Source organism: Trichoderma gamsii (genome assembly GCF_001481775.2).
Source record: "Trichoderma gamsii strain T6085 chromosome Unknown Scaffold_29.2, whole genome shotgun sequence".
NCBI classification, from domain to species: Eukaryota; Fungi; Ascomycota; class Sordariomycetes; order Hypocreales; family Hypocreaceae; genus Trichoderma; species Trichoderma gamsii.
The window spans coordinates 285,418-297,509 of record NW_020171366.1 but is presented as its reverse complement, the minus strand read 5'-3'; the positions used below and the strand labels follow the sequence as shown (position 1 = coordinate 297,509).

At 48.7% G+C, this 12,092-nt stretch overlaps 4 protein-coding genes across 4 annotated transcripts; 1 reads left to right on the top strand and 3 right to left on the bottom strand.

Moving 5' to 3' along the window:
- Positions 1 to 29: 29 nt before the first annotated feature.
- Positions 30 to 1,712, bottom strand: TGAM01_v207701 (hypothetical protein; the record flags this gene model as incomplete). The annotated part of the gene is made up of 1 exon (XM_018805194.1): positions 30 to 1,712. One exon carries the CDS (start codon positions 1,710 to 1,712, stop codon positions 30 to 32), a length of 1,683 nt encoding a protein of 560 aa, XP_018661644.1.
- A 638-nt stretch (positions 1,713 to 2,350) lies between these two features.
- Positions 2,351 to 6,420, bottom strand: TGAM01_v207700 (ATPase; the record flags this gene model as incomplete). The annotated part of the gene is made up of 3 exons (XM_018805193.1): positions 2,351 to 2,900; positions 2,954 to 5,997; positions 6,064 to 6,420. 3 exons carry the CDS (start codon positions 6,418 to 6,420, stop codon positions 2,351 to 2,353), a joined length of 3,951 nt encoding a protein of 1,316 aa, XP_018661643.1.
- A 1,736-nt stretch (positions 6,421 to 8,156) lies between these two features.
- On the bottom strand, positions 8,157 to 8,531 carry TGAM01_v207699 (hypothetical protein; the record flags this gene model as incomplete). Its single annotated transcript, XM_024550143.1, has 1 exon — positions 8,157 to 8,531. The coding sequence occupies one exon, from the start codon at positions 8,529 to 8,531 to the stop codon at positions 8,157 to 8,159; it is 375 nt and encodes a 124-aa protein (XP_024405108.1).
- A 1,439-nt stretch (positions 8,532 to 9,970) lies between these two features.
- On the top strand, positions 9,971 to 11,261 carry TGAM01_v207698 (alcohol dehydrogenase 1; the record flags this gene model as incomplete). The annotated part of the gene is made up of 4 exons (XM_018805192.1): positions 9,971 to 10,115; positions 10,196 to 10,563; positions 10,630 to 10,708; positions 10,768 to 11,261. 4 exons carry the CDS (start codon positions 9,971 to 9,973, stop codon positions 11,259 to 11,261), a joined length of 1,086 nt encoding a protein of 361 aa, XP_018661642.1.
- Between the last annotated feature and the right edge of the window lie 831 nt (positions 11,262 to 12,092).

The following is a 12,092-nucleotide window of genomic DNA, read 5'->3' as shown; positions in this document are numbered from 1 at the left end:
CGTTGCTCTACAAATCCTGCGTTATACCATCATCCACGCTCAGGCTCATCTCCGCCAACGCCCTGTAATCCATATGCCCCGCCATCCAGAATAACGCCCTCGTTGTCGTCCAAATCATCCTGAACCCTTCTCCATCCTTTACGGCGGCTGCCTCGCCCTTCAGCCTCGCCCCCTTTCCCCTTGGCATCGTAAACAGGCCGCACGGCTGCTCCAAGGAGCGGATTTGTGCTAAACGCCCCGCCGGTATTCTTGTTTCCAGACGTCTCTTGCAAAACTCCCGTGTCGTTGAAGTCATCGTCGTCGTCTTCTTCTGGCGTTGCTGGCCGTTCGATTGGCGCAACCGTCTTCACGACTCGACGGCCAGAGAGGTCGATGCTGATTACTTGCTGTCGCTTTTCGTATTCGGGCCGCGCGTTCCACTCCATCTCGCGCATGATCTTCTGCTGTCTCTTCAGTTCTTTTGCTCGCTCTTCGGGCGTTGCCCACATGCTGCCCGTTCCGCTCATGGCACCCGATACGTCAAAGTCCGCTGCCTCGTCTCTCACAGTCGTTCGCTTTGCGTTTTGTGCCTGGAAATTGAGCAGTTTGTCTCTATGCTCTCGCGCCTTGGCCGCTGCTTCAGATAATGATGGTGCGTCGCCGTCCAAGCCACGAGGAGGCGTGAATGGTGCTGGTGTTTTGGCCACGTCTGCTCTGCGATGAGCCGCTGCATTGGCCGCTTGTTTCTCCCTGCCACGTTCATCTTTAAGTTCCCTGACCATGGCCTGGATCTCATCCGCACTCAATAGCGGTGTACCGCAAAAGGTACACGGGCCCAAACCTTCTTTTAAGCAGATGACTTTTCCACATGAGAGGCAGTTTGGTGCGGCTGCCTGAATGGGGTGCCTCGTTGCCACGCAGTTACATCTCCTCGATTTTGCATCCTTTTCCAGCGTTGGATTTGTCGTAATCTCTAACGACCTGATAGCCGCATCCAGATCTGCCAATGCCGTAGACTGGCCTGCCATCGGCACGCCTCCTGATATTGAAACTTTTGTGACATTTCCGCTGTTTGCCGGCTTTGGCGTAGACGTGCGAGACACAGGTGTAGATTTTGGTTTTGACTTCTTTGATAGGCCATCAGATATGAGATAACCACTTGCTGCAGAAGATTTCTGTTGCGGTGCCGGCGCTTCGACCTTGGCAGGCTGCGCTTTCACAGGAGTAGGTTCCTTGATAGAAGGCCTCGGGGGCGAATTTCCTCGTGATGGTTGGTTGCTGTTGGGCGCACTGGACCGCTGGGTTATGTATTCCAGATCAGAGTCCTTTTTATTATATGCTTTTCCCGCCGGGCCGGCATAATCGTCCAACCTTCGAGCTTCCAGTGCATGCAGCGGCGCCTTCTTTTTCTTAGCCTGCCTTGCATGTCTCGGCACCGGCTCTATCGTTTCGGCGGCAGCAGCGGGTTTTTGAGCTTTGGGCTGAGTTTTCGAAGACGATGAAGCTGAAGGGATCAGAGCAGCCGCAGGCTTGGGCTGCTGCTGAGGGACCGTAGGGTCTTTTCGGCGAGCGTTGAATGTAGATATAAAGTCGATGACGGGAGGCGAGTCGCCAAGAAGATTGCTAAAGTGCGTTACGGCTTCGGGCTTGGAGAGAGTTGAGGCATAGTCGAGAACCTGCTGCAGCTCATCGTCTGGCAGAGGGAGCAGGCGAGAGAGCTGGTGGATGGACATTGCGGCGGCAGCAGATGTTGAATTGGCGAAGCTCGGTGGTAGCGTCACTGAAAAGCATAGGAGGGGCCAAAAGCTCCAAGCTGGCGGGCTTATCAGCGCCTACTTATCAGGAAAGCTAGATGAGTCATGCCGAAAGCAGTAATTACGCTGCTCAGGGCTTGTTACAAATAAAATCCATAAACTTCTGTAGCATTGTAAATGAGACAAGTAATTATACAGAGTGTCGCATGCATTGTATTGCACTGCATTGGATGCCACGATTGACCAAATGAGAAGCGAGAAACGACGTTATAGTAGTGGCAGATACCTTTAACTTTCGTCTACAAAGCAGAGCCTTGGAATAATCTTGTTGGACAAAACAAATGATCAATACAGGCAGAAAGACATTCTAATTTTGAGCTCAACTTCTCTTTCTCCATCTCTTCCTAGTCATTGCATCTCTGTCAGTAACTCTTGTAATATTATTAGGAGAGGAAACTCTATTAGATTTGGTATTTTACATGGTCTACGCTGCTCGTTACCAATTATGAACATCTAAGAACATTATTCAGCTTCCAGCTCTATAATTGTACCTCTTCATCTTGCCAAACGATTTTCGCCGCCGTCGCCGTCCTGATAGAACCCAAGAAGAAAGGAAATCATGACCCCGTCGCCGGCTGCTGACGGCCAGCAGCCCATGCCTCAATCTTCCTCTTGCGTTCCTCGACTCTCCTTTCGAATTCAGCCACTTTTGCTAATCTCTCCTTCTCTTCTTCTTCCGCCTTCTTCTTTTCAACCTCCTGCTTACGCGCAGCCTCGCGCTTGAGCTGTTCGGGTCGGCGTTCAGCAATGTCACGCGGGCGGTAGTCGCTGAAACCCTTCTTCAAGACAAGTTCAATGACCCAGCAAAGAGCATAATCGAGAACCATGACTGTGGTCATCTTGGTCTTGAATTCTTCGGTGAATGGCACAAGCTTCATCTGCTCATTGATTTCAGGCATGAGCTCCAGGGCACAGACAAAGGCGAGACCAGAAACGCCAACAATTCCGTAAAACATGGCCCTGTTCTCACGAATACCCTCACGGAATGGTCGACCCTGGTAGTTGATGGCGAACGTAGAAATTTGCTGAATGAGCTGAAGCAAGTACACCGCAGAGTTGAGCAACGATGGGGCGAATTCGGCTTCCAGATCAATGTCTCCTGAGCGTCTATAGCAAAGTCAGTAAATCATGCGATACCCGAGGAGATGCTTGGCACTTACGGATCAATCTTATCGCACAAACGAGCAATATAGATAAGAGTAACAATGTGAACGGCGAACTGGCCAAGAATAGATCCAATGATGTAGACGTTGAAGATGTTTGGCTGAGGTCGCTCTTTGCTAAGTCCTTCCACAACTCGAGCTCTCGAAATGCTCAGGAAACAAACAGACATGAGCATTCCACTAATGGTGTATTGAGTGTCGCCAAATTTGATGCCCTCGAGATACAGGACGGACAGGGAGTAAGCGCTGATGAGGCAGTTCAATGCGAGAATCTTGTACATCTGGATCGTGGCAACGAGAGTGCAACGGCCCTGGCGAATAATATTAGGAATGGCAATAACATCGCGAAGCTTGGAGGTAAATGGCGCGGCAACGGAAGCATCGCCCAGTTTCAGAGTTGGAGGTTCATCATCACCCATCTCAGCTTCCATCATGCTAGTTGTCAGCTTATCAGCCAAGGAGGCGGCTTTCTTGTTGGCATCTTGTTGACGGTTGTTCAAGATGTTCTGGGCTCCAGGAGAAGTAATGGTCTCTACGGGATGGCCATTCTGCTTGATGTATTCCTCGGGCGTAATCTGCTTCCTGAGGGCCTCACGCTCGATGGCCTTTTGATAGTTGGGATTGGTAGGTCCAGGAGGGTAGAGGTGAGCAATAAGGACGGGAACGGGAGGCGAAGGCTGATTGAATCGGTTCATGAGCTCGCACTGCTTCTGATACATTTCCTTGAGCTTAGTGTTGCGAGCATGTTCCGCAATGCGGGTCAAATCTTCCTTGGTACCATTGAGGAGAGCAACACCAATATGAGCCTGCTTCAGAGCACCGACATCGTTGGTGCCGTCACCAGCCATCAACGTATAGTAGCCCATATCCTTGAGGCCGAGAAGAATGTCTTCTTTCTGCTTTGGCGATACACGAGCGTAGACCCAAGTATGGCGGAGAAGGTCGTACCATCCAGCCTGATCTTTGAACTTGGCAAGAGCGTATCCAGTCACACAGATATCCTTGTTCTTCAGAATCTCGGGATCGATTGGCTTAGAAGGATCGACGTGAATGCTGATTTTGTCGTCAACACTCTTCCAGATAAGCTTCTCGCCACCGGCATTATCTTCAGGGGCATCCAGAATAAGAACATCTCGATCCACAATTTCGACTTCTCGAGCGACATGGACAGCGGTCAAGGGGTTGTCACCAGTGATCATGACAACACGGTGGCTACTCTCGTTGAGCATCTGTACAGCCTCTTTAGCATCTTCCTTGAGGGGGCAGTGAAGGACCAAAAAGCCAGCAAATGTGAGATCGGCTTCGACTTTCTCTCGCTTCAAGTCATTGATTTTGCTGGCACCCAACTCGGAATCAACGGAAAGCTGTTTGTAGGCCAATGCGAGAACTCGGGATCCCTTGCGTGTAAAGAATTTATAAGTCTCCTCATAATCGGCAGGTACCTCAACCAGCATCTTCTGAATTGTCTCGGGAGCACCCTTGACGCCAGCAAATGTACCTTTGATCTTTTGGCCGGTCCTTGTGTGAATGCCATTGACAAACGCGATAGAACTTTGACGCTTGAGAGCTGAAGAGAATTGGAAGCGGCGCTTGATGTGAACGTTGCCCTGAGTAGCACCAGCCTTGGGAGTGCTTGAAAGAAGGTCGTTGCGGCCAAGGCCCCAGCCAAGAGAAGTAAGAGTGGCTTTCTCCATGGGGTCTCCCACAACATCGCCTTCATCCAATCGTACCAAGGCGTGGGCAGTAGCAAGTACCAGCTGCGTCTCCAGGCTAGCTTGTTTCACATCAATAATGGTAGAGTGAGCACCGTCACCTTCTCGCTTGTCCTCAACGTCGGTGTGGTTGAGGCCCAGTCCTGCAATACCTTCGACGACCAAGTCTTCGCCAGTAAGCGTTCCTGTTTTATCGAAGCAAGCAATGTCAATACGTCCAGCATAAGGAATTCTGAATGGCTCAGTACAGAAGATGGCCAGCTTTGAAAGGGCTGCCAAGCTAGTGTTGACTGCGAGACTAAGTTCCATGGGCAACTCTGGAGGCACAACACTAGTGACAATCAAAACGCAGTCTAGCAAGAGCTTGGAGCGTTTGCGATCCCGTCGCACACCTTCATCCCAGACGTACCATGAGGCCGCAATCGCAAAGACAAGAAGGAACAAAATGAACAAGAGGGCCTCAATGTTGTTCGCAGACACGCGCTCAGTCGAATAAATCATGGTTCGAACCAAGCTACCTTGCGAAGTTTCGAAACCGGTCTTGATAACAACAGCCAAGGCTCCATTGTCAGGGGCAGAAGGGACACCAGAAGCCAGCTTAGGCTTCTCTTCGTCAGGGTTGCCGTGGGTTATTTGGAGGATTTTGGTACCACCCCAGAGGAAGGCGTTCTTGTCAAGTCCTTCAGTATCAAGTAGTGCATCAGCCGGGCGCAGCTGGATCGAATCTTTTAGTAAGGGGGTACTCTCTCCGGAAAGCATAGCCTCGTTAACAATCGCAGTACCCTCAACCAAGATCATGTCGCATGCGACTCCGCTATCTTCCTTTGTTCGACCAACTGACACGAGGTCTCCAGGCAACAGTGCATCGCTCTGGACCTCGGTCCATTTGCCAAGGCGGTAGACCCAGACATCGTAAGGCTTGATGCTCATTCCGCGGAACTCGTTCAGGGTGCGCTGGCGCTGCCAGACAACGGTGCTCTCAAATGCGACAAGCATGAAGAGAGTGAACAGTGAGTAGTACCAGTATTCATCAAGCATCCACAGGCCGACACAGAAGATCTGGAACACAAAGAAAGGCGCGACCGCATGCTCCTTGAAGAGTTCTGTAAATGTCGGGACGGGAATGTCGAAAGTGTTTGTACCATAGTGTTGCTCGATGCGGGTCAGGTCGGACTGCTTATCGATGCCTCGGCATGTTTGGAACTCGCCAATAGTGGGCTTGGGTTCGGCGTCGATGGCATATCGGAGGCAGCTGAAGGAATTTGTATCCGGATTGTAGAGGAAACGGCGTTTCTGGAACAAAAATGAGGTGTTGGTCTTGCCACCAACCTATAGAGAACAAATGCGTTAGTTGCCGAAACGATACAAATCCTTGAAACTGCGAATGAGACGCACCTTATCTCGCACCAGCTTGCAGATTTCGCCAGAGCCGGCGTTAGCGATAGGAAGAACTTTGATCAACTGGGCATCTTGAACATTTTGGGCCTTGCTTGCGGTGAATCGCGCATCAAGAGCCACGCTCCAGTGCGTGCTCAGCCAGACAAGAGACTGGGCCGTGATGATGGTTCCGCACCACACAAACGTCCATTCCGAGGCGCCAATGTGCTTATCGTAGAGATCCTGAGAGAGATAGAATCGGAGGAAGATGGGCCAAACAATGGCAAAGGGCCAGATGTAGGCGTGGAAGTAGAATGGCAGCGGACGAAGCAACTCCGCATGTTTAATCTGCGGATTGTCCACGAGGGCTGCCATGGCAGGCAGACTTGGAGGAGGGCGGTGCCTCCAGGAGGAAACTAAAAATGCGATTCAAGCGAATGGTCAATGTCAGCTTTCTTCAATCATCCAAGAAGAAAGAAAAACCGCAGACGAAAAGGTCTGCCAGACGGAGCTCGTCGGCGGAGTTGGAGGAATCCAAGCGATCTGTACTTTTCATAGCGGGCATTTGGTGGCGAGACATTGGCTGCCAGCGCCTTAGTCAGCTATCGCGATAAGGACGGGTACCCGCACGTCATTCAATCCCCGCCTAGAAGGGGACTAGGTATGAGTGCGAATGGCTTCTAAAGGATTCTGAAAGAGAAAAGAAAGGAAAAAAGACACAAAGGGTGGGAGGAATGAAGTCAATATATCACGTGGGAGTATTAAAAAAAGAACAGGTATTGGCCCCTTTAGAAATTGTGGTATCTATTGCTTTACTGATATGTCGAGTTGCTGATCTGCATTGGGATTCACTTGCCGTCAACTTGTCCATGTCTGAGCTGACAATTACAGATTACAGCAGATGAAGCAGCGTAATATCTGGACATGATCACTCAAGCCATCTTTTATCATCTTTAGAATGCTTCATAACAAATGTTTCTGCCTTGCATTCAATATTGTTTACTAGAAAGATTCCAAGTCATAAATCACCATATAGGGAACCGCTACCAGAGCAGTTTCTCTATATCATCCAGCCCACCCAGGCCCTCTGATTCAAAATTGCGAGCATCTGCTTCAGCTGTAAGCTCGAAAGCTTTCTCTAAAACGATACCCCTCTCCTCTTCTTGATCTGCATCCATCTCCGTGTCTCTTAGCACTCCGTCAACGCTCCTTGGAACAATCCTGCTCGGCGCTTGTAAGAGTGCATCTGCCGCCTTTAGACGTATCATGTCGTACAATCGCCTATCATACGTTAAGAATGGCGAGATGATCTGGTACAAAGCATGTAGAAAATCAGCTGGGCCGCATTTCCAGCTCTCTCTATGCGTCGCAGAGTTTGGTTCGCGTCGAGAATTGTGAGTGCTAGGTAGAGAAGAATGGTTGTAGGTACTCGTAGTGCATAGTATCACATCTGCTAGCGTGTTTGTGACTTCAAAAGACTTAACCAACTATAGCTGCATTAGTTTGATGTCGATGTAATGTAACGATATTCTTTATAGATTCGTTTTGATAAGCCGTCACTTACCTGATCTCTTCCCAATGATGTCAATTGTTCCGTAGAATTCGTCGTGATAGATGCAAGAAATTCCTGAGCTATTTGGGACGGGAAGAGAAAAGTCATTGAGTCATGTTGAGCATGGGATGAAAGTAGACTCCGAGACATGGCTTGCTGCCAAAGCAGAATTCGCATCCAATGCCTTGTAATAGTATAATCCGCTTGTTGTACTAAGTCATACTCGGAAAGCTTTGGAGTAATCATCTTCAAAGACTGTTGAACTGTTATAAGACGATACATTTCAACATGAGGCTGAGATGTTTCATGCATGTAGCGAGTGGTACGGTAGAAGAAGGCGTCAAAGGCTACAAACAACGTAGCAAGTTCAATTAGCCCCTTTCCATATTTATCAAAATCATCCAACTTCGCAGATGGTATTTCGACTATATCGAGTATGGAGATGGGAAGGTCATGTTGGATAGCGTAGCCCCTTTATTCGTAGTTCAGAGCATTAGCTGTTGTACTTCTTCGTTTGTACCTCTTCGAACAAATATGGAGGTTATCATGCCAGAGTTATTTACCTTTCGCTCACCCACAAAAGGATGTATACTAGACGTTTCTGTGCAACTACAGTGGTTGGGTCATCATCCCAACCGTTTGGAAGCTGGTTGGGTTCAGATTCTATCCGATCCAGACGGAGAAGTCGAGCGATGGAGATGCCCTCTTGCAGGAACAGCATAGAAGCATTTCTGTTATCAGCCCTTGCGTGATAAACATGGAGAAAGAAGGAGGTGAGAGCCCCTTCCACCGATGGGTTCTCCCGGTAGCTTGTCAGGGCGCGAAGTCGGTTACACTCCTTCTCCAAGTATTCACTACTGATGTGGGAAGACATGTCCTCCATCTCGCCAAGATTCAGCTGGGCCATAGTGGCCGAACACAGAGCCAATGCCATGATGTAGACATCATCAATACACGGCAAGCTCGGCAGGCTCGCCAACGTGTTCGTTTCAACCTCCTCAAGTCTAGCGAGAAGACTTGATGCATAGAGGACTGGCCACACCGGATACAGCCGAGCACTGTAGCATTCGATTATCGGCTTGAGTCTTGACAGAGCCAGTCTTTCTATCTTCAAACATGAAGCCGAGACCTTTGCCGCGATCCCTACTGAATCTGAATTTAGGCAACTACTTGCGACCCGCGGCTGCTTCTCTCCGTCGGCCCTCCATTTCCAATTGGATTGCTGTGTGAGCTTTGAAGTCTTTGGGCCGCGCTTCAGCACCGGTCTCGAGTAAGTGCAATCAAGTGGAGGTTGTGCGTCAAGACATTTGCGGCATGGGCGGCCATTATCGCATCGCGTTTTGCGCTGGACACAGAAATCGCATGACCTCTTGGCCATGAGAGGTTGAGCGAATATGATGATGATCAAGTTCCAAAAGGATAACCGGCTCCGGAGTAATGACGGACGGGAAGTACCGCACGCGCCGGGCAAATGGCGGAGGTTGTCTCAAGATTCACGATGGAGAGAGAAATTGTCTACTTTCCGCCTGCAGCCGAGTGTGTCAGTTAAATCCTCTTACAGACTTATGTATGAAAAAGGAGTTAACTGTGAGCTTTACGGTGCTACCCCACGTACGGCTATCGAGCGGGGGACGGTTAGCGGAATAAGCGGGAGATGGCGGGAGGTAACGCGGGAAGATAAGCTGTAGACAAAGTAGGAGGAATTTGCGACGATCAGCAAAAGACAAGTTCTTCTGGCTGTGGTGCTCTGATAGCAATGCCAAAGCAGCCCATTGCAGTAACTAGGCAGGAAACAGGTTTGTTCTTGGAGCCTTGATTTGAAAACTTACAAACGCTTTTGACGATGTGGTAATGCAATGTGGTGATGCGGAATGAATCGAATCTAGGTGGGTTAACGTTGATACTACATGGATTTAGCATTTCACCAGGGTATATAGCACTCGAAATACCGTGCTTGAAGCGATATTACTACTGGGGAAACTGGAACTCTGCCACACGCCTTGGCTTCCGAAACTATCAAGTAATGCGTACTCACGTAAAATGCGACACTGTGGCCGAATGTAATTGATACTGCCGATCTGGACTTGCCTCGCCCGGACTAATGCTGGACAAACTTGGCGGGGAAAGTTGGGGAAACCTGATCCCACATGACGAAGCATACGTTATTCCGAGCGGGCAAAGAGATTATTGGGCTTTCGAGACGAAGGATGGTTTCAGACTCTTTAATCTTGAAATTTATAAATGATCAGTAATTGCCGGTCGCAAAACTAATGTAGCCGTCCAACAAGAACACAAACCAAGTACCTGTCTGTATATGCGCATTCTTTTATAAATTCACTTCATCTATCTACACCCAGTCAATATTTCACAACAATGGTTGCCATTCCCACGACCCAGACCGCGGCTACGGTTCCAAAGCTGGGCGGCGGCGTTGTCTTTAAGCACGACTATCCGGTTCCCCAGCCTGGCCAAAATGAAGTCTTGGCCAAAATTCTATATTCGGGAGTTTGTCAAAGCGGTGAGAATGAACCCATCTGAACATTTACTAAATTTCAGTAGCACGCATTCTTTGAGCAGCATTTTTAACATTGCAAGCAGATCTCCATACCCAAGCTGGCACAGCGATGAGAGCAGATGGATCGTACATCCTCGATGTTAAACTACCTCATGTAGGAGGGCACGAGGGTATTGGCCGCATTGTGGCTCTGGGCCCTGGAGTGCCTGAGGATATCAAAATTGGCAGCTATGTCGGCGTCCCGTTCATAGCTCGTGTTTGCCATCGGTGCAACTATTGCTTAGCTGCAAAAGAGCAATACTGCGCCAAGCAATTGAACCACTTGCATCATAGGGATGGAAGCTTCCAGGAATATATTGTCATAGGCGCTGATTATCTAGCGGTGCTGCCTGATGACATTGACCCAGTTCTGATGGGACCCATTCTCTGCGCGGGAGTGACTACTTATAAGGTAAGTCGCTGATTAAAATTCAGCCAAGATGGCGATTTTGCATCCATTAACAATAAGATTGAATAGGCAGTGAAGAATGCCAATGTCAAGGCAGGCGATTCTGTAGTAATTGTTGGTGCTGGCGGTGGATTGGGTCATCTAGCAGGTACATTGTGAACCAGAACCCTCCCTTCCACAGTCATAGTGACTAATCTTGAGCATCAGTACAATATGCATTGGCACAAGGAGCTATTGTCTATGGTGTAGACGGTGGCGCCGAGAAGGGAGAGTTCTTGAAACAATATGGCATCCACGGCTATATCGACTTTACAACTACGCCCGATGTTGTCGCAAAGGTCAAAGAGCTCACAAATGGCGGAGCAGACGCAGCCATAGTGGTAGCGAACAACCAAAAGGCTTATGCTCAGGCCGCAGAGATGCTTACTATCGGCGGAACGCTCAATTGTGTAGGCCTTCCCCCGGACAAAGTCTATCTCCAGACAACTGTCGCCACTATCGCGCTCAGGGCCCTCAACATTACAGGGAATCTGGTTGGATCGCTGAAGGAATGTCTAGAGGCGGTTGAGTTTGTAAGAAGAGGTGTTGTGAAGCCCAAAGTTGTCGTTCGACCATTTGAGGACTTGCCAAAGATTTACGAAGAGCTCGTTAGAGGCGAAGTTATGGGACGAATTGTCCTCAAAATTGCAAAGGACGAATAGACGAAACCTGCAATTATATATTTATACATGAAGAATTTTTTTTTATGATATGTCAAGTTTTGTTGCCTCATTTTGAATTGTAAGTTCATCTATATGCTGGGTGTAAGAAAATAGTTTCGGATACATGCTGTGAAGCATCTTTCCGACTTGATTGTTTCTGGATAGAACGGGGCACTAATAGGTGCGTATGCTTGGTTCTTCATTATACATGCAGTTCTCGTAGAACTTATACCGAGCATCAAGTTGTCTGCTGGAACCTCTCGACATAAACAATATACATAGCAAATTGATTGTTCAGAAGTAAACGCCAGGAACGTTTTACAACGTAAATCCTTAGGCGGATTACTTGTTAACTTACAAAGCAATATACATCACAACATACATTTTTATCCCAGCCAAGGAAAGTCTCCGCGAATACTTTATATACACAAAACGCAGATAACGTTTATTCATTCTGAATAGGCAATTTTCTGCGAATAATACAGAGCTGCTGCGTCGACATCTCGCACACATGAGGGGGCAATTGCTAATGCACCCACATTACGTCGGTTGCGTACAATAGCAGTGGTTTCTAACCCAAGTAAGCACCCGATGCCGCTAATCAAGTTACCCGACTCAGAACGCCAGACCGCGTAGCAGCTAATTGTGCTTGGATTAATGGGCCGCCATTGAAGACATGTGGGTCAAAAGGCGCGCCATTACAGACATCGGAGCGCAAAATCTTGGTGATTTTTAATCGACAGCGGCTTAGTACTTTTTGTAAGCAGTCATGAAAAAGAAAGCCTTTATAGTCTGAGGAAGTCGAAGCCAGTGAATTATATAAAGCAAGCC